At 43.8% G+C, this 19,550-nt stretch overlaps 1 protein-coding gene across 1 annotated transcript; it reads left to right on the top strand.

Moving 5' to 3' along the window:
- The first annotated feature begins 4,039 nt into the window (after positions 1-4,039).
- LOC128832107 (uncharacterized) lies at positions 4,040-8,455 on the top strand. Its single transcript, XM_054019168.1, has 2 exons — positions 4,040-6,577; positions 6,966-8,455. The coding sequence occupies exon 1, from the start codon at positions 4,135-4,137 to the stop codon at positions 5,494-5,496; it is 1,362 nt and encodes a 453-aa protein (XP_053875143.1). The 5' UTR covers positions 4,040-4,134; the 3' UTR covers positions 5,497-6,577; positions 6,966-8,455.
- The last annotated feature ends 11,095 nt before the right edge of the window (positions 8,456-19,550 follow it).

The following is a 19,550-nucleotide window of genomic DNA, read 5'->3' on the forward strand; positions in this document are numbered from 1 at the left end:
CCGCTGCGATCAGCTGTTTCGCAGAGTACAGGAGGCTTTGGGAGGGAGCGGGGAGGAGCAAGGGTGCAGCAGGCTCAGGAGAGGGGGCAAGAAGAGGTGGGGGGCTTAGGGTAAGAGGTGGAGTGTGGGCAGGGCCTGGGGTTGAGCAGTGGAAAGTTGGCACCCGTAGCTCCAGCCCCGGAGTCAGCACCTATGCAAGGAGCCGCATATTAACTTCTGAAGAACCGCATGCGGCTCCGGAGGCACAGGTTGGCCATCCCTGCTCTAGAAGAAGGTTGAAGGTCATGAGACTGATAGCAATAGGTAATACAGCCAGATATCCATCCAGAGAGTCTTTGCTTGGAAATTGAAGATCCCTTAATTCCAGGGTTTAAATTCTGATAGAGTATTTCCCGGAGCCCCCTATGCCCTCTCCCCTCCTCCCTCAACATGCTATGAAAACTCCAGGGGGGTTGAAAATATTTACCAGAGCTCCACTCCGGACAACTCCAGCTGAAGTTAAGCCCTGGTCTGATCCCATATTACAGTTCCTGTGACTAGGCAGGGGTTTTGGATGGAGGAGCTTATAGTGGTATCAAATATAATTGTCCAGAGAGCATCACCTCATGGTCCTGATCTGGAGTCCTTGAGGTAAATGGGAGATTTTGCATGTGGATTGTGTTAGTAATACCTCCAAAGATTTAGGTTCAGGCATGAGATTAATTCAGGAGGAAATATCCAAATAATAATAAACAACACATTCTTCTAGAGATCATTTCATGTGTAGGAGCTCACAGCACTTTACAATAGTTAATTAAGACTCATAATCCCAGGAGGAAGGGAAATATTGTTATCCTTAATGATGGAGAAACTATAGCACCAAGAAGTGGAGTGAGTTGCCTGAAGTCCTAAAACAAATCTTTCAATGTCAGGAATGGATCCAGGCCAAGTGGCTTTCACTCCAAAGCTCTGACCACCAACCCATGCTGCTTCCTCTTATCTATATATAACAATTTTGTAGATATTAACATACAAAACTTCAGTGTCTGTGAAGAACATAGATCCTATGATGTAATGATTCAGTAAAGCACAAAGGAGTCAAAAGAACAAAAATTAGAATTATCCTTTCACTTCTTTCCAATTGCTAAATCCAACTCAGCAGCATTTTTTAATAATAACTGCTGGAGTGTTATATGAGACATTTACATATCTCAGAATCTGGATGAGCTTCTTATGTGCTTGACCTCAGTGGTGTCATCCAACCTTCCAAATCGTGGAAGTGATTTTGGAGGGTCGGGGGGAACACCCAACCATCAAGTCATCTGTTATTTTGTATTGCTGAGTTTAATATTCCATATCCTCAACTACCATCCATGGCCACTTAAAGGAAAGTGTGATGAATGGCCTAGTCCAATTTATAAAATGCCATTTGTATATTTCATCCTAAAAATGACAAGAGGGATTGCAAGTTAGAGAGAGAACAGCCTAGATATTTAAGAAGGTCAAAGGGACTGTTGAAATGCTAAATGTGATCTGAAGAAAAATCTTTCACATAATTTGATTTCATGGCTAAAACCTCTTGAGGGGAAAAATTGAAACATTATTCATGAAAGATGCTGCTTTATAAAAGAAAGAAAGAAAGAAAGAAAGAAAGAAAGAAAGAAAGAAAGAAAGAAAGAAAGAAAGAAAGAAAGAAAGAAAGAATTTAGAGGCAGCCTGAAGTCCAATATGAGGCCTTGATCCTGCAATTGGATCCAAATGGATGGAACCCTCTGGCCACACAGGGCTCAATGCATATATACCCTCTCACTCCTCAGGATCCAATTGTAGGATCTAGGCCTCAGATGACATGCTCTTTGAACAAGTGCCTTGTTGCTCCCGTTTGTCGTAAAGTGCCTAGCATAATTTTGGTTGCTAAAAAAATAATAAGTATTTAGAATACATTTCTAGAAAGATATTATGACCTTCTTTGAGTTTAACCCATATTCTGTAAGTATACAGAGTATACTTACCTGGGAGGAAGTAGACTTGTTGTTTAGTTAGGATGTTTGTGTAATGTTTATTCCTGAGGTTAAAATGTATCCGTGCGTCGGTTACCATGGAATACTGCACTTATGCTTATAGGTGCTGTCATAACTATAAAGGGAAGGGTAACAGCTCTCCTGTGTACAGTATTATAAAATCCCTCCTGGCCAGAGACTCCAAAATCCTTTTACCTGTAAAGGGTTAAGAAGCTCATGTAACCTGGCTGACACCTGACCCAAAGGACCAATAAGGGGACAAGATACTTTCAAATCTTGGGGGAGGGGAAGGTTTTTGTTTGTGCTCTTTGTTCTCCACATTTTTCTAAACAAGTCTCTCCTATTTCAAAGTTGTAAGTAAACAGCCAGGAAAGGCGTGTTAGTTTTACTTTGTTTTCTCAACTTGTAAATGTACCTTTTATTAGAGTGTTTATCTCTGTTTGCTGTACTTTGAACCTGAGGCTAGAGGGGTGTCTTCTGAGCTCTTTAAGTTTGATTACCCTGTAAAGTTATTTTCCATACTGATTTTACAGAGATGATTTTTACCTTTTTTCTTTAATTAAAAGCCTTCTTTTTAAGAACCTGATTGATTTTTCCTTGTTTTTAGATCCAAGGGGGTTTGGATCTTGATCCACCAGGAGTGGGTGGAAGGAAGGAGGGGGGATGGTTAATTTCTCCTTGTTTTAAGATCCAAGGGGTTTGGATCTGTATTCACTAGGGAATTGGTGAAGAGTTTCTCAAGGCTTCCCAGGGAAGGGAATTCATTTGGGAATGGTGGCAGCGGACCAGATCTAAGCTGGTAGTTAAGCTTAGAAGTTTTCATGCAGGCCCCCACATTTGTACCCTAAAGTTCAGAGTGGGGAAGCAGCCTTGACATGGTGGCAGAGCGGTGGGATTCATTTTAAACCCAAAAGCCAGTAAGATTTTTTTTTTTCCTTCTAGCTGCTTGGAAAGCAGAGCTGAAGGTAGATGCATATCTTATCTCTCCTTGCCTGAAGGCAGAGGTGTTAAGTTTTTTTTAGCAAGGGCCTTTGTTAAGAGAAGGGTTCAATCAATGAGCAAACAGTTGGTAAAAGGAACTTACAAGCTGAACTGTTTTTTTTTTCTTTCTACCTCCTCGGAAATAGCTAGTTAGAAAGTCTCTGTTACCTCAGCAGCAGCCTGAGCTGAGTGCATCCCAGTTTCAGTCAACTGCAGAGGGGTGTGGCCCAGCACAAGAAAACAGGAAAATGACTACCAAAGAAGAAGCTAACAAAATAGAACTGGTCAAACTAGAAGCAGAAGAAAATGAAAGAAAACATCAGAGACTGCTTCAATTAAAAAAACTCAAGAAAGAAGCTGATGAGAGAGCTATGGAGCAGAGAGAAAGAGAAGAGAAAGCCAAAGAGGAGGCCCACAAGAGAGCTATGGAGCTGAAAGAAAAAGAGATGGAGGAGAGAGAAAAAGAGAGGAAGCATGAGCTGGAAGTAGCAAGGGCTAGGCCGGATACATCAGCCAATCCTAGCAACCCCTCTCCAGGTACCCCTTCCCATCCCAGAAAATTCCCCACCTACAAGGCAGGCGATGATACTGAGGCCTTCTTAGAACATTTTGAAAGGGCCTGCCTTGGATACAGCATCACTGCAGACCAGTACATGGTAGAGCTGAGGCCGCAGCTCAGTGGACCCTTAGCAGAAGTGGTGGCTGAAATGCCTAAGGAACACATGAACAGTTATGAACTTTTTAAAAACAAGGCCAGAATCAGAATGGGGCTAACACCTGAGCATGCCCGTCGGCGGTTCAGAGCCCTAAGGTGGAAACCCGATGTGTCATTTACCCGACATGCCTACCACATTGGGAAAAATTGGGATGGCTGGATATCAGGAGCAAATGTTAAATCTACGGAAGAGTTGCCCTTCCTAATGCAAATGGAGCAGTTTTTAGAGGGTGTTCCTGAGGAAATAGAAAGGTACATCCTAGATGGGAAGCCCAAAACTGTAACCGAGGCGGGGGAGATTGGAGCCAAATGGGTGGAGGTGGCAGAAAAGAAAAAAATAGTACCAGTTGGAGCGAATATCAGAAGGGGCAACCCGAAACCAAACCTTACCACCGGGGACAACCCAAGGCCCCACCCACATCCCAAGGGAAACCCCAGATGCCTTCTCACCCCACCACACCAGTCTCCACCAACCAACATCGCCCCCATGATACCTTAGCAGGGCGATGTTTTAAATGTAATGAACTGGGACATATAAAGGCTCACTGCCCCAAGAACCCCAACCGATTACAGTTCATTACACCCCAATTACACCAAAGATTCCCAGGCCCAGATGCCTCTCTCATACCTTCGGAGCAAAGGGAAACCTTGAGAGTGGGCGGAAAGAAGGTTATCGCTTGGAGGGACACTGGGGCACAAGTGTCAACTATCCACCAATCCCTAGTGGACCCCAAACTCATCAACCCGGAGGCTCCAGTGACAATTCAACCCTTCGTGTCACAGTCTGTAACCTTGCCTACAGCCAAGTTGCATGTCCAGTACAAGGACTGGTCAGGAATGTGGACTTTTGCAGTCTATGACAATTATCCCATCCCCATGCTGCTGGGGGAAGACTTGGCCAACCATGTGAAGCTAGCCAAGAGGGTGGGAATAGTCACCTGCAGCCAGACTAAGCAAGCTTGCACCCCCATCCCTGTTCCTGAGCCGTCCACCAGGGCCCTGTCTGTGTTACCAGAGACCCAAACAAAGGTGGTGGAACCGAATCCCCTGCCAACGACTGCAACAGCCGTAGTGGATCCAATCCCAGAGACCCAGCCAAAGCCAGTCCCAGAACTGGAACTGGCAAGGCGACCAGCAACAGACCCATTGCCAGCACTGAGTCCAGCGCTTGCAAACCCGTCTTCCACTCCAACGCCAGAGGGCACCAGTGAGCCTGACCTGGCAGACGCAGCAGATAACCCTACCCAAGAGGCTCAGCCAGAGCCTGAAATACCACATAGTGCACCAGCGGACAGCGGTTCACAGTCAATGGAAACAGCCCCAGCACCTGCATCGCTTCCAGAGGGACCAAGCCCCAGTCCACAGTCCAAGGAGGAACTGATGTCTCCAGCATCAAGGGAACAGTTCCAGGCCGAGCAGGAAGCAGATGACAGCCTTCAGAAAGCTTGGGCAGCGGCACGGAGCACCCCACCGCCTCTCAGCTCTTCTAACCAATCCCGGTTTGTTGTAGAACAAGGACTTTTATACAAGGAGACTCTTTCTGGTGGACACCAGGAAGACTGGCATCCTCAAAGACAGTTGGTAGTTCCCACTAAGTATCAGGTAAAGCTCTTGAGCTTAGCCCATGATCATCCCAGTGGCCATTCTCGGGTGAACAGAACCAAGACCGGTTGGGGAAGTCCTTCCACTGGGAGGGAATGGGCAAGGACATGGCTAATTATGTCCGGTCTTGTGAGGTGTGCCAACGAGTGGGAAAGCCCCAAGACCAGGTTAAAGCCCCTCTCCAGCCACTACCCATAATTGAAGTCCCATTTCAGCAAGTAGCTGTGGATATTCTGGGTCCTTTCCCAAAGAAGACACCCAGAGGAAAGCAGTACATACTGACTTTCATGGATTTTGCTACCCGATGGCCGGAAGCAGTACCCTTAAGCAACACCACGGCTAAAAGTGTGTGCCAGGCATTAGCAGACATTTTTGCCAGGGTAGGTTGGCCCTCCGACATCCTTACTGATTCGGGAACTAATTTCCTGGCAGGGACCATGGAAAAACCTGTGGGAAGCTCATGGGGTGAATCACTTGGTTGCCACCCCTTACCACCATCAAACCAATGGCCTGGTGGAGAGGTTTAATGGAACTTTGGGGGCCATGATACATAAATTCGTAAATGAACACTCCAATGATTGGGACCTAGTGTTGCAGCAGTTGCTTTTTGCCTACAGGGCTGTACCACATCCCAGTTTAGGGTTTTCACCATTTGAACTTGTGTATGGCCGTGAGGTTAAGGGGCCATTACAGTTGGTGAAGCAGCAATGGGAGGGGTTTACGCCTTTTCCAGGAACTAACATTCTAGACTTTGTAAGCAACCTACAAAGCACCCTCTGACACTCTTTAGCCCTTGCTAAAGAAAACCTAAAGGATGCTCAGGAAGAGCAAAAGGCCTGGTATGATAAACATTCCAGAGAATGGTCCTTCAAAGTAGGAGACAAAGTCATGGTCTTAAAGGCACTCCAGGCCCATAAAATGGAAGCGTCGTGGGAAGGACCATTCACGGTCCAGGAGCGCCTAGGAGCTGTTAACTATCTCATAGCCTCCCCCACCTCCAACATAAAGCCTAAGGTATACCATGTTAATTCTTTTAAGCCCTTTTATTCCAGAGAATTAAACGTTTGCCAGTTTACAGCCCAGGAAACAGATGACGCGGAGTGACCTGAAGGTGTCTACTACAAAGGAAAAAGGGATGGTGGTGTGGAAGAGGTGAACCTCTCCGCGACCCTTGGATGTCTGCAGCGGCAGCAGATCAAGGAGCTGTGCACAAGCTTTGCACCAATTTTCTCAGCCACTCCTGGACGGACCGAACGGGCATACCACTCCATTGACACAGGTAATGCTCACCCAATTAGAACCCCATCCTACCGGGAGTCACCTCATGCCCAAACTGCTATACAAAGGCAAATCCAGGACATGCTACAGATGGGTATAATCTGCCCCTCTAGTAGTGCATGGGCATCTCCAGTGGTTCTAGTTCCCAAACCAGATGGGGAAATACACTTTTGCGTGGACTACCGTAAGCTAAATGCTGTAACTCGTCCTGACAACTATCCAATGCCACGCACAGATGAGCTATTGGAGAAATTGGGACATGCCCAATTCATCTCTACTTTAGACTTAACCAAAGGGTACTGGCAAGTACCACTAGATGAACCCGCTAAGGAAAGGTCAGCCTTCGTCACCCAGGCAGGGGTGTATGAATTCAATGTACTCCCTTTCAGGTTGCGAAATGCACCCGCCACCTTCCAAAGACTTGTAGATGGTCTCCTAGTGGGATTGGGAGAATCTGCAGTTGCCTACCTTGATGATGTGGCCATTTTTTCTGATTCATGGACAGAACACCTGGAGCACCTGGAAAAAGTCTTCGAGCGCATTTGACAGGCAGGACTAACTGTTAAGGCTAAAAAGTGTCAAATAGGCCAAAACAGAGTGACTTACCTGGGGCACCAGGTGGGTCAAGGAACTATAAATCCCCTACAGGCCAAACTGGATGCTATCCAAAAGTGGCCGGTTCCAAAGTCAAAGAAACAGGTCCAATCCTTCTTAGGCTTGGCCGGATATTATAGGCGATTTGTACCACACTACAGCCAAATCGCCGCCCCGCTGACAGACCTAACCAGAAAGAAACAGCCAAATGCAGTTCATTGGACTGATGAGTGTCAAAAGGCCTTTCACCAGCTTAAGGCGACACTCATGTCTGACCCTGTGTTAAGGGCCCCAGACCTTGACAAACCGTTCCTAGTAACCACAGATGCGTCCGAGCGGGACGTAGGAGCAGTTTTAATGCAGGAAGGACTGGATCAAGAATTCCATCCTGTTGTGTTTCTCAGCAAGAAACTGTCTGAGAGGGAAAGCCACTGGTCAGTCAGCGAAAAGGAATGCTACGCCATTTTGTACGCGCTGGAAAAGCTACGCCCATATGTTTGGGGACGGCGTTTTCAACTACAAACCGACCATGCTGCGCTACAGTGGCTTCATACCGCCAAAGGGAATAACAAAAAACTTCTTCGGTGGAGTTTAGCTCTCCAAGATTTTGATTTTGAAATACAACACATTTCAGGGGCTTCTAACAAAGTTGCTGATGCACTCTCCCGGGAAAGTTTCCCAGAATCAACTGGTTAAAAATTGTTCTTGGAATGTGGAACATATTGTTAGTTTTTATATAATCACTAGTATGTCTAAAGGTGCATGTGTCTTATTAACTCTGTTTTCTCTTAGAGCTCCAGGAAGAAATGCACGGCTGTCCAACACTATCTGTGATTTGGGGGGCGTGTCATAACTATAAAGGGAAGGGTAACAGCTCTCCTGTGTACAGTATTATAAAATCCCTCCTGGCCAGAGACTCCAAAATCCTTTTACCTGTAAAGGGTTAAGAAGCTCATGTAACCTGGCTGGCATCTGACCCAAAGGACCAATAAGGGGACAAGATACTTTCAAATCTTGGGGGAGGGGAAGGTTTTTGTTTGTGCTCTTTGTTCTCCACATCTTTCTAAACAAGTCTCTCCTATTTCAAAGTTGTAAGTAAACAGTCAGGCAAGGCGTGTTAGTTTTACTTTGTTTTCTCAACTTGTAAATGTACCTTTTACTAGAGTGTTTATCTCTGTTTGCTGTACTTTGAACCTGAGGCTAGAGGGGGGTCCTCTGAGCTCTTTAAGTTTGATTACCCTGTAAAGTTATTTTCCATACTGATTTTACAGAGATGATTTTTACCTTTTTTCTTTAATTAAAAGCCTTCTTTTTAAGAACCTGATTGATTTTTCCTTGTTTTTAGATCCAAGGGGGTTTGGATCTTGATCCACCAGGAGTGGGTGGGAGGAAGGAGGGGGAATGGTTAATTTCTCCTTGTTTTAAGATCCAAGGGGTTTGGATCTGTATTCGCCAGGGAATTGGTGAAGAGTTTCTCAAGGCTTCCCAGGGAAGGGAACTAGCTTTGGGAATGGTGGCAGCGGACGAGATCTAAGCTGGTAGTTAAGCTTAGAAGCTTTCATGCAGGCCCCCACATTTGTACCCTAAAGTTCAGAGTGGGGAAGCAGCCTTGACAGGTGCTAATCCACAGTACTATATGACAGACAAAAGCTCGGTCTCCTAAACTTATTTGAAGTATAGGATATTGGTTATACCATAGATAAAAGATTTTTAAACTAGACTGGACAAAAGCACTGGAGGAAGTACTGTAGGGAACAATCTGTCTTGGCTCATGGGGATAGACTGGATGAACTACTATGTCTTTCTTAACTCTAATTTCTATGATGTATTTGCTATGAAAGCTGTTTTTACCAGACACTTACCAGATACCTGAGGCCTTCCTGCCCCCAGCTGCTTCTGCTGTTTTCTCAGTCTGTTTAAATTCATATTTTGCACACCTGATGCCTCCCCTCTCCTAGATACTTTTCTTTGGCCCGTCCCCAATTCCGGTCTCAGTCCTCAGGTTCTGATATATTTAATAAAGATAGGATGAGAGGAAGATAGTAAATATAGAAACCAAAGTGGGAGAAAAACCATCCCGCCTAAGTCAGGTCAAATTTTGCTAGACTGTTTTTAGGGAATGGAATATGAGTGCCTTTTAAAAAAAAAAGTACATTCTATTGTAAGTTATATGGACTGCACCAGCCTTATTTTTTCTAGCCATTAGAGGAAAGGAAATGACATATGGAGGGAATTCAAGTCCCTCCTCATTCCTAGAGAGTCTATCCAGAAAGTGAGACTGTTGAATTCTGTCCAAACATTGTTCCCTGCTCTGAACTGGAAAGGGGAGTAGTGGGGGAGGGATGCAATGTAACATTAAATTGCTGCTTCGGATTAACAGCAACTCTTTTAAGAATGATTTCACAAGATGGTTTTGAATGGAATTGAACCTCTGCAGCCCAAATCAATGTTGCAATCCACTGATGAAAGAACTACTTTTAAAGCTGTTTCATATAGTGGATAAAAGTAATAAGTTTTGGATGATGGACAGGGCTTAAATTCTCATAGAGTATTTCCCAGAGGTCCCCTCTCCCCCACTTCCCCATGCTATAAAACGTCCAGGGGGGTTGAAAATATTTACTGGAGCTTTGCTATGGACAGCTCCTGCTGAATTTAAGCCCTGCTCAGTTCTGTCCGCAAAGGAAAGAAACAATCTGGGAGATTTCCTAAAGGACTTAGTCCTGTCTAGGTAAAAGGCTAATGACCTTCTGACACTGAGTGTATGTAATGCCGCATCTCCCTTATCCAGGTGTGGTTCAGGGAAGAACACTGGAAGGTGGATAGGTTGGTTTATGTGGAAGTACAAGGATGCCTTTGATAAAACCTTAGGGTACAGTTGCAACATGACCTTATCCTTAAAAAAATACCAAAAAGGGAGGATATGCCATCAGAGCCCCATCTTTTCAACTCTTTGAGCTGAGAAGTAATGTCTATGAGAAAGGTTGTTTTCATAGACAAGTTTAGAAGGGAGCAGGTAGCCATAAGTTCAAAGCAAGGCCTAATAAGGCATCTAAGCACCAAGCTGAGGTCCCAAACTGGAGTAGAGAATCTGATTTGTGGAAAGAAGTTCTCCAATCCCTAGAGAAACCTCATCACAGTAGCATGAGGGAACATGGAAAAACCCTCCAACATAGGATGGAAGGCCGTAATAGTTGTCAAGTGTACTCTAACAGAGTTTATGGACATCCTCAACATTTTTAGCTATAAGATATCTGACAGCAGAGAGGATGCAGATGAACAACATCTTAGGTCACACCAGTGACTGAATCTTATCCACATTTGCAGATACTTATTACAAGTGGATTGTTTCCTATTATGTAATAGCACTTTCCTTACATCCTCAGAACAGGTTGTTTCTAACTCTGCAAACTGTCAGTCAGCCATGCCTTGAGTCAAAGAACCTTGAGGTTGGTGTGAAGAATTTCACCAGCATCTGGAGAGACAAGATGGGGGATGATTTGGAAGGAGATCGGTTAACAAACAGCGAGCTGGGTGAACCATGATTGTCTTGGCCATGTCAAAAGTACTAGAATAACCCTTGTCTTGAATTTGATTAACACTTTAGATATCAAGGGAGTTAGGGGGAAAGCATACAGCAGGCCTGAACTCCAATGAAGGAGAAAGGCATCTGCCAGGAAGTGGCAACCCAGTTCACCTCTCAAACAGAACTGGTCGGACTTCTTGTTCGTGGCGAACAGGTCTATCTTCTTCTTGGCTGTGGCGTCTTCTTGGCTGTGGCGAACAGGTCTATCTGTGGGACTCTCCAACATTGAAATATGTGGTGGAGTGTAATGGAATCTATTTCCCATTTTTGATCCCGTGAGAAGTGCCTTGCTATGGGCATCTGCTGTGATGTTTTGCATGCCCAGAAGGTAAACTGCTGAGATTATCTGATTTCCAGTGCACCAATTCCAGAGCCTCACTGCTTCGTTGTAGAGGGTGGATGATCTTGCTCCCCCTTGACAGTTGATATAAAACATGCATGGCATGTTGTCTGTCATGAAATTAATGTATTTGCCCTGATCAATGGAAGAAAATGGAGACAGGCACTTCTGACTGTGACTGGTGCCTAGAATGGACCACACTGAGAATGAGCGCAAGAAACAGGGCAGAGTGCAAGAAATAGGGCAGGCACACCCCAGAAAATGATGATTTATTCTATAATTAGATTCACCAAACCAGTAATGAAAGAGCTTCTGTAGTACCACTTAACAAGTAGCCAGATACAGTCCTCTTTAGGCATTCCAGGCTTTGGTTCCCATCCAGACAAACAGGTCTAATATTGTGAGAGGTTGTGGAAAACCCAATTCACCATTTGTGAGGTTCACCAATCCCAAAGGATCAGACAATTAACCCAGGTCAATATATATCTCAGATCTTACCCAAATACCACACTGTCAGCCAATCCTTAGTAAACTAACGAAAGATTTTATTAGAGTTATTGAATGGTTAAAAAAGATTATATACATTAGAAATGCTTGTAAGGTTTTTATATCAGATTTGTAGCAGTGATAGAGGAGTCTGCTGGCTTGCAAAAGTCTCTCTTGTATCTTCCTAAAAGGTTAGAATCCAAATGCAGCTTAGGGCTGGTCCACACTAACCCCCCACTTCGAACTAAGATATGCAACTTCAGCTACATTATTCACGTAGCTGAAGTCGAACTATCTTAGTTCGAACTTACCACGGGTCCACACACGGCAGGCAGGCTCCCCTGTCGACTCCACATACTCCTCTCGCCGAGCAGGAGTACCGGCGTCGATGGCGAGCACTTCCGGGATCGATCCCAGAAGATCGATTGCTTACCGCCGGACCCAGAGGTAAGTATAGACGTACCCTTAGATGTAGAGTCTGTTAGAGTCTTTCCTCGCATTTTCCATGATATTTTAAGAAACTACTTGGAGATCCCAGTCCTATGGCTTGAACCTTTCCTTGTTTAAAGTTCAGCAGACTAGAGATGCAGGTTCAGGCCTCAGGTTTCCCTTGTATAGCTGAAGCAGGTTGTCAAGTGTTTTGAGCACCGCATGTGACTGAAGATTCTTCTTTGTTGAGCACACACTGACCCACCAGTTTGAAGTTAACATTCAATTTCCTATGCATACACAGGTAATCTAGTTACACTCATTTACATAAGGCAACAGCCAGCCATTCATTATAACAGGGATAGATAAGATGAAGACAATGTAGATAATATTATTAGTTTCCTGCAGTGTCTCACATGTTTGATGTTAAGGTTAACTGAACGCAGTCCATACATAAGACAATTGAGACATGAAAAGGATTTAGCATCTAAAAAGCTAATTTGGTTACATTGGCAAACTTCTAACAGGATATAGTTACATAGACAAACACATTTAGCATCTGCCCTTGATTTCTGTTACTACAAATGAATGGGTTGGTGTTTGCTGGTCTAGTACATCTCTGATATTGACATACAAGTACATTTCCTGATTACAATTGCAGTGCCTCTTTTTAAGACATTATGGGTCATACACAGGTTAGCTGGTTTGCCAGTGTCACACTGACTGCTGTGAGTGCCAGCAAGTTGATATGTAGTGTGAATTCAAGAGGTGATCACCTGCCTTGAGCCATGTGAGCATCCAGATGGGCTCCCTGTCTCAATAGGGATGCATCTGTTATTATTACTAATGTTAACGATGGTCGAATGAAGAGAACCCCATGCAAATATTATGAGGACCCTTCTACCAGTCAAGGGACCTTTTCATAATGGAGGGCAAGGTGTATGTACCAGGGCTTGAATGTCAATGGTCCTCTAACCTCATTCCCATAGTGCACTGAACCCTTTTCTGCCTGACCCTTACCCAAACTATAAAGGTCCCTGACTCCCTGATGTGGCCCGGAGCAGCAAGGAAAATTCACCTGACCTGGAAAATTTCACAGAGGCTGGAGAAGGTGATCATTCACTGGCCTCTAGCCCACAGCTGGGTACTTGAGGCTTCTGTACAGGAGGACAAAAGACTCAAACTGTCACTCCTGGAGGGTTTGTCATCATACATACTACCATCTTCAAGTTGTCAGAAAGTCTTTTCCCGATTCCATCCAGCATCTTACCTATTGCCTACTCCACTGCATAAACATTTGTCTTGCAATAAGGAGCTGGAGCAGAACCAGATCATCATCCAGTTGATGGAGAGGTGAGCAGGAATTGCCATCGCAAATGTGTAAAAGCAGGGGCCAATATCAACAGCACATAGTAAAGAATCTCTGTGCACAGAATCCTGGGAAACCATTCCTGAAATGGTTGCCCTAAAGTTGTATAACAAAAATGGCCATGAGGACACGGGTATATGCATGTAAATAGTGTTACACCTGTGTCCAGCACAGCATATGTGGACACTTGGCATGGGTATAGAGAACGTGCGCAAGCATGTACATGGTCAAGTAACCAAGTATGTGCACCAGCATAGACATAGCCTTAGATGTAGTTGATGTTCATGCAGCTGTTTCATCGCTCATCAGAGTGTAAACACACTTCCTTTCTATAGTGTTAGTGGAAATACTGTTCCTATTATCTGGAACAGCCTTTATGTTACTCAGAACAAAATGTAACTTTATGGCTTTTTTTCAAATCCCATCCCTTCTCCATGGTCTATGATTCCTAATACGCTCTACAATAATTAATCCTACTCTTTAGTTTAATAATTCACATCTTCAGATCTGTCCAGCTGTATCTACAGTTGGTACACATAGCATAAGATACAAACGATATAATCTGCAGGGTGCACAGAGTGTAATTTGCTACCAGGTGCTCTCTGATGTTTTGGTAAGAATATTATATAAAAATAGTTTTGTTGTACTGAAAGTAATAATTAGGTTCTTTGTGATAAATTAAAGTAAAAGTGTGTCTTTAATTCTATAATAATGCTCTGAAATGCATATGTTTTATTTTAGCTGCAGTTTACTACTGCAGCAACTTTTAATAATTGATGAAGTAAATGAATGGTGAATGAGTCCCAGAAACCTTGAGCCCTTTTTCCCATATGAGCTCACTGCATTCAGCCCGTAATTAAAAGTTTGCTTTAAAACAAATGGTGCTGTTGGCCAGACATAGTGCCACCACCAAAGAGCAGCATGCAGCAATTCAGGCTTGGACTTTTAAATCCCAGATACAGTGCAAAACCACTTCTAGAAAACTTTTCTTTAGATTCAACAGCATTAATACCCCCAAACAATTACATTTGGGACCACTAGAACTGCTGCTGGTGTTGTGTATTTAGTTGTTGTGGTAATAGAATCTTGTTGTTGCTATGGCAACTGAGTTAGATTATTAGGGGATAGCCTAGGCAGTTTTGGCTGGTTTTTGTTAGTTCAGTGTGTGGCAATAAATGGCTGCTTTTAAGGTTTACAGCTCTCTGTGTCTCCAGTAATTTCTTCCTAAAACTGTTGCCCCCAAGGATATAACAGCTGGGACATGGGATGCCAATATATGAAAGCAAGAATATCCCAGGAAAATGTGGGTGCGTGGAGTGTCTCTCTGGCACCCATATTGTGGGCATCCACAAGATAATAGTGGAATTGATATACAAGTTTTTAAAATTCTTTGAAATGATATCTATGGAAGTCTGCTGAGCTCAAGAGGGCTGTCAAGACTGATGTTCAGTCACATGGTCAGCAGTTTAGCATATTTCTGATTCACTTGAGAAGGGTGTTGCTTTGTAATAATACTATTACCAATTTTCCCTCAGGGTGTCATCATGAGGGCCAGGGTAACCAAACCCTTTTAGATATATGGTAGAATACTATGTGAGACACTTGCCCCAAACATCTTGGCCGTATCCAAACCCCACTGTTTTCTTTCTATCCCCACAACCATATCTCTTACTCAGGCCTTTATTGTATCCCATCTTTACTACTGCAACATCTTGCTTTCTGCCCCCCCAAACATATGTATTTGCCCCCCACTCAATCCATATCTAATACAGCAGGTAAACTCATCTTCCTTGCCCCTTGATTTCATTGTGTAACTCCACACTTCAGATCCCTCCATTGGCTCCCCGTCTGCCATCACAGCAAATCTAAGGTTCTGGCACCATCTTAAAAACTCACCACAACTCTGCTCTTCCCTGCATGTCCTCCCTTGTCAAGCTTCACATTGTCCCCATCACTGTCGCTCTGCCAATTTCCCAGCTTGGTCCTCTTATCTGTCTGCTTCTCACACAAGAACCTCCATGCCTTCTTCCACATAATGCCGGGTGTATGGTATGACCTCCATGAGTTCATCCACAATGTATCTTGGCCACTTTTAATTCCATCTTAAAGAACCACTTCTGCTTACAGTGACTCATATTGGCATATACAGATTGTGTATACATTTCCTGTTGCCATTCTCCTTCCCCTAACCTCTGTCCTTGGGCTATAAACACCTTGTATAAGTGACCATCCTTCTAAATGTATGGAAACTGCCTAGCATGTACACCATTTACATTTACAATAAACTCAGAGGCACTAGTATAGGCAGTCCAAGCAATAGGCCCAGTATTTCGGCTCCTTGCTGGTTCTCAACAGAAACTCAAGTACACATCTAGTAAAGGAGGATTTACCAAAACTGGCAGAAAAAGAGTTGGCATGTGCCCTATATATAAAGTTGTAGTATCTAATTACAGGATGGAAAGACTAGAATTCCTAACTGAGCCCCTAGAGGGCAGTAGGAGGAAAGATTAGAGCAGTCTGAACCCTGGTATGTGTTTTCTGAGACAGTTGACTTGTCCTGCTTTGCTCGCTCAGAACAAGGAAAGTGCCATTCAAAGCAACAATCCATGCTTTCTCTGATAAGTGTATGAAAGGGGAAGTATTAAGCACTAGCATTCCTGCACTCTTAACAAAGTACCAGTAACATGCATGTATCCTGCTCTCTGGATTCCCCAAAACATGCAAGGAAGGGAGAAAAACAATTGAAAAACTCAGTTCCTCCCCAAAACACATGGGAAAAGCAGTAGCAAATCCACACACTTCCTAACAGCAAGATGTATGGAAGATAAAAGCCCACCGTTTTCCACCAGCATAGCCCGGGAGGTAATGCTTTCTGTCACAGGACATACTGTCCCTTTAAGAGCAGGACTGGCCAGCACAGCCCTACTGCACATAGGGCAAGCATGATGGGAAGAGAGGTATTGAGGCTGCCAAATACATAATGGTATCCAGCTGCACAGCCACTGCACTGTGGGCAGCCAGTAACAAGTACAGTAACTAATTCAGATTACATGGCAGAGAGAGGAAGAAATATCAAGAAAAGTCTGAGATTGCTACAGATTTTGAATCCCATATTGAGATGAGCATCTCATAAGCAATCTGTTACACTGATAAAATATTGAAGCATTCTAATGCAAATATTATCATCCTTTCTTCTGTTCTTCCAATTTGTCTGGTATTTTCTTCCCACACAGTTTTAGTTCCTTAATAAGTCATTACCTATTGCTTCTAAATCGTTTGATGCCACCTGAATTTTCTGTTATGGAGCTGACATTTCTCACTTATATTGATAAGAGGTCAGAAATAGCTCTCAGAATGGGTTTTTCCATTTTTCTTCCTTCCACCTGTACCTTCTCTGTTCTATGTTTTCATCTCTTCCCTTCCATGGAAGTGAATTTTGCTGTTGCCTTCACTAGGAGCAGGACTTGGTCTTTTCTTCCTCCCTTGAATTGTTTCTCTTCTCCATTATCTGTGACTGTCACTTCATCTTCTACTAATTTCTCTCTTCATTCAGTTTTGACTTTTTCTTCGGTTGTACTTGATTCCAATAGAGCAGGGGTCTCGAACTCAAATGACCATGAGGGCCACATGAGGACTAGTACATTGGCCCGAGAGCTGCATTTACTGACATCTCCCCCCGACACCCTCAGCCCCGCCCCCACTCCACCTCTTCCCCCTTCCCTGCCCCCATTCCAATCCCTTCCCCAAAATTCCCACCCCAATTCTGCCCCCTTCCTGCCCCCAGGGGGTACAGGAGGGGTGTGGGGTGTGGCGAGGGCTCAGGGCAAGGAGTTGGGGTGTGGGGTGCAGGAGGGGTGTGGCAGGGGGTTGGGGTGCAGGGTGCAGGAGGGGTGCGGGGTGCAGCAGGGAGTTCAGGGCAGGGGGTCAGGGTGCAGGAAGGGTGCGGGGTGCGGCAGGGGGCTCAAGGCAGGGGGTTGGGGTGCAGGGTGTGGCAGGGAGTTCATGGCAGGGGGTCGGGGTGCGGCAGGGGGCTCAGTGCAGGTGGTTCGGCTGCAGGAGGGGTTCGGGGGACAGGCTCCAGCCCAACGCGCACCAGGGGCAGGGCAGGCTCCTGTAAAGAATACTGTAACTTTCAAAGAGTGGCAATATAACGTTTCAATTGTATAAGTAATTTGTAGCAATGTTGTATGCCGTGTTGGTCCCAGACAGGGTGACAAGGTGGGTGAGGTAAAAAATCTTTTATTGGACCAAGTTTTGTTGGTGAGTTGGTAAGCTCAAAAACTTCTCTCTTACCAACAGAAGCTGGTCCAATAAAAGGTATTACCTCACCCTCCTTGTCTCTCTTGTAGTAATGTTAGTAATACATGGCAAAAAAATTACTAAGTAGAAGTTTATTGTAAATAAAGATAATACAAGATTTTGGTTACTAAGTAAAAACAATACTAAATTATTAATTTAAAAATAATAAGAAATTTGGTTTTTTAAGGTCCTGATCCTGCACACACTTAAGAACATGATGAATATTATGTACTTATATAGTAGAACTGAGTGAATAATTGATTTTTTTCAATTTGGTGGCTAAACTGGCAAAAAAAAATGGTTAGTTTTTAACCAAAACTGATTTTGTTTTTGTTTTACTCAATGAAATGAAAAACTGGGGGAAAAATCATTTGGGTCAAGTGAAATGTTTTAAATGTCAATTTTCAAATACATTTCTTTTCAACATTTTTGTTTTCATTTTTTTTTCAGCTGAAACTATTTGCTGAATTTGACCCTACTTCACGAAAAAATTTTGGTGCCCCACAAAATGCATTTTTCTTAAAATGTACTATTTGCCAAAATTTTTTTGGCTATGTAGTACTGTTGCCCTTTTGCTGAGCACTAGCAGATTGAGGTCTTGCAAGTCAGCTTTTCTTTGGTGGAGGAAAAATTGGTGATGCAGAACAAAGATCTCTTGTAGTGTAATTGACTTCTTTACAAATATATCCCTGGAACAGAAGTGGTGAAGACACCACAAAGGCAGTTCCTTCTTGCAGAAACCCTTCAGCTAAGACACCACTGTCCAGTCTCCAAGAAGCTTCTTTCTTGATCCTGGTTTCTCTTGGGCCTTGTATAGACTAGGATTTTAAGGTGGGATGTTAGCAAATGTTGGCAACACAAGTGCTAACATCCCACCTCTAAGTCTTAATGTAGACTAAGCCTTGAACTTTCCTGTTTACCACACTCTACTTTTCTAGCTTTGGCCCCTGAGTTTTTCACCTTGGTAACCTCCAATGCAAAACTCTTTATCTTGGAGCATATGGTCTGGTAAGGTGAGCCTGGGAGTTTATTCTCTTTCTGTGCATCTGCTCTGAAACACAAATGAACCTTAGGGCTTGTCTACACAGTGCTTTAGTCCACACCAGCGGGGTGTAAATTCTAGTGTGCACTAGCATGTTGCATACTAACTGGCCTGTGTGGACCTCGCTAGTATGCAGTAAAAGCAGGACTACATTCATGCACTCTAGGGAATTTCTAATGTGCACCAGCAGGGTCCATATGGGCCAGTTTGTGTACTATGCGCTCGTGAAGACTAACATCCACAACCCTCTGGTGTGGACTAATGCACCAAGCAGACAAACCTTTAGAATAGGTTTAACTGCCCACTTAGACAAAGGACAGTAATTTAACCCACGCAATCCCCTTTTAACAAGTGTCTGGGTACAGTTAATGCATTGAGTTTCCTTTAACTCTTGCCATGGAGAATTTAATTCGGAGTGCTTATATACTGATCACTCATAATATGCATGACATTAGCACCCATTGCCATAACATGAACCATTAAATTATAATTGACTTGCAGAATAGTCAAATTATTTACCACACCTAGTTAAATTGCTTACAGGATATTTATTTTAATGAAAAACAGCATCTCTCAGCATAACTTGCTGTATTTTGCAATATGTCAGCAAATAATCATAGAACCCAAATCTTGCAAGTGCTGTAACTCCTAACTATATTTGCTACATAGTCATCTGTTAAGATCAATGGATATGACAGATGTGTCACACACATCATAAAACCTTACATTTCTCATAACTCTTGGCAATGACTCAAGTAAAAAGACTGACATAATATTACAGAGCTTAACTTCCTTGTGCACCCTTAAATTATAGGCGGCACAGGTGGAGACG

Source organism: Malaclemys terrapin, chromosome 2 (genome assembly GCF_027887155.1).
Source record: "Malaclemys terrapin pileata isolate rMalTer1 chromosome 2, rMalTer1.hap1, whole genome shotgun sequence".
NCBI classification, from domain to species: Eukaryota; Metazoa; Chordata; order Testudines; family Emydidae; genus Malaclemys; species Malaclemys terrapin.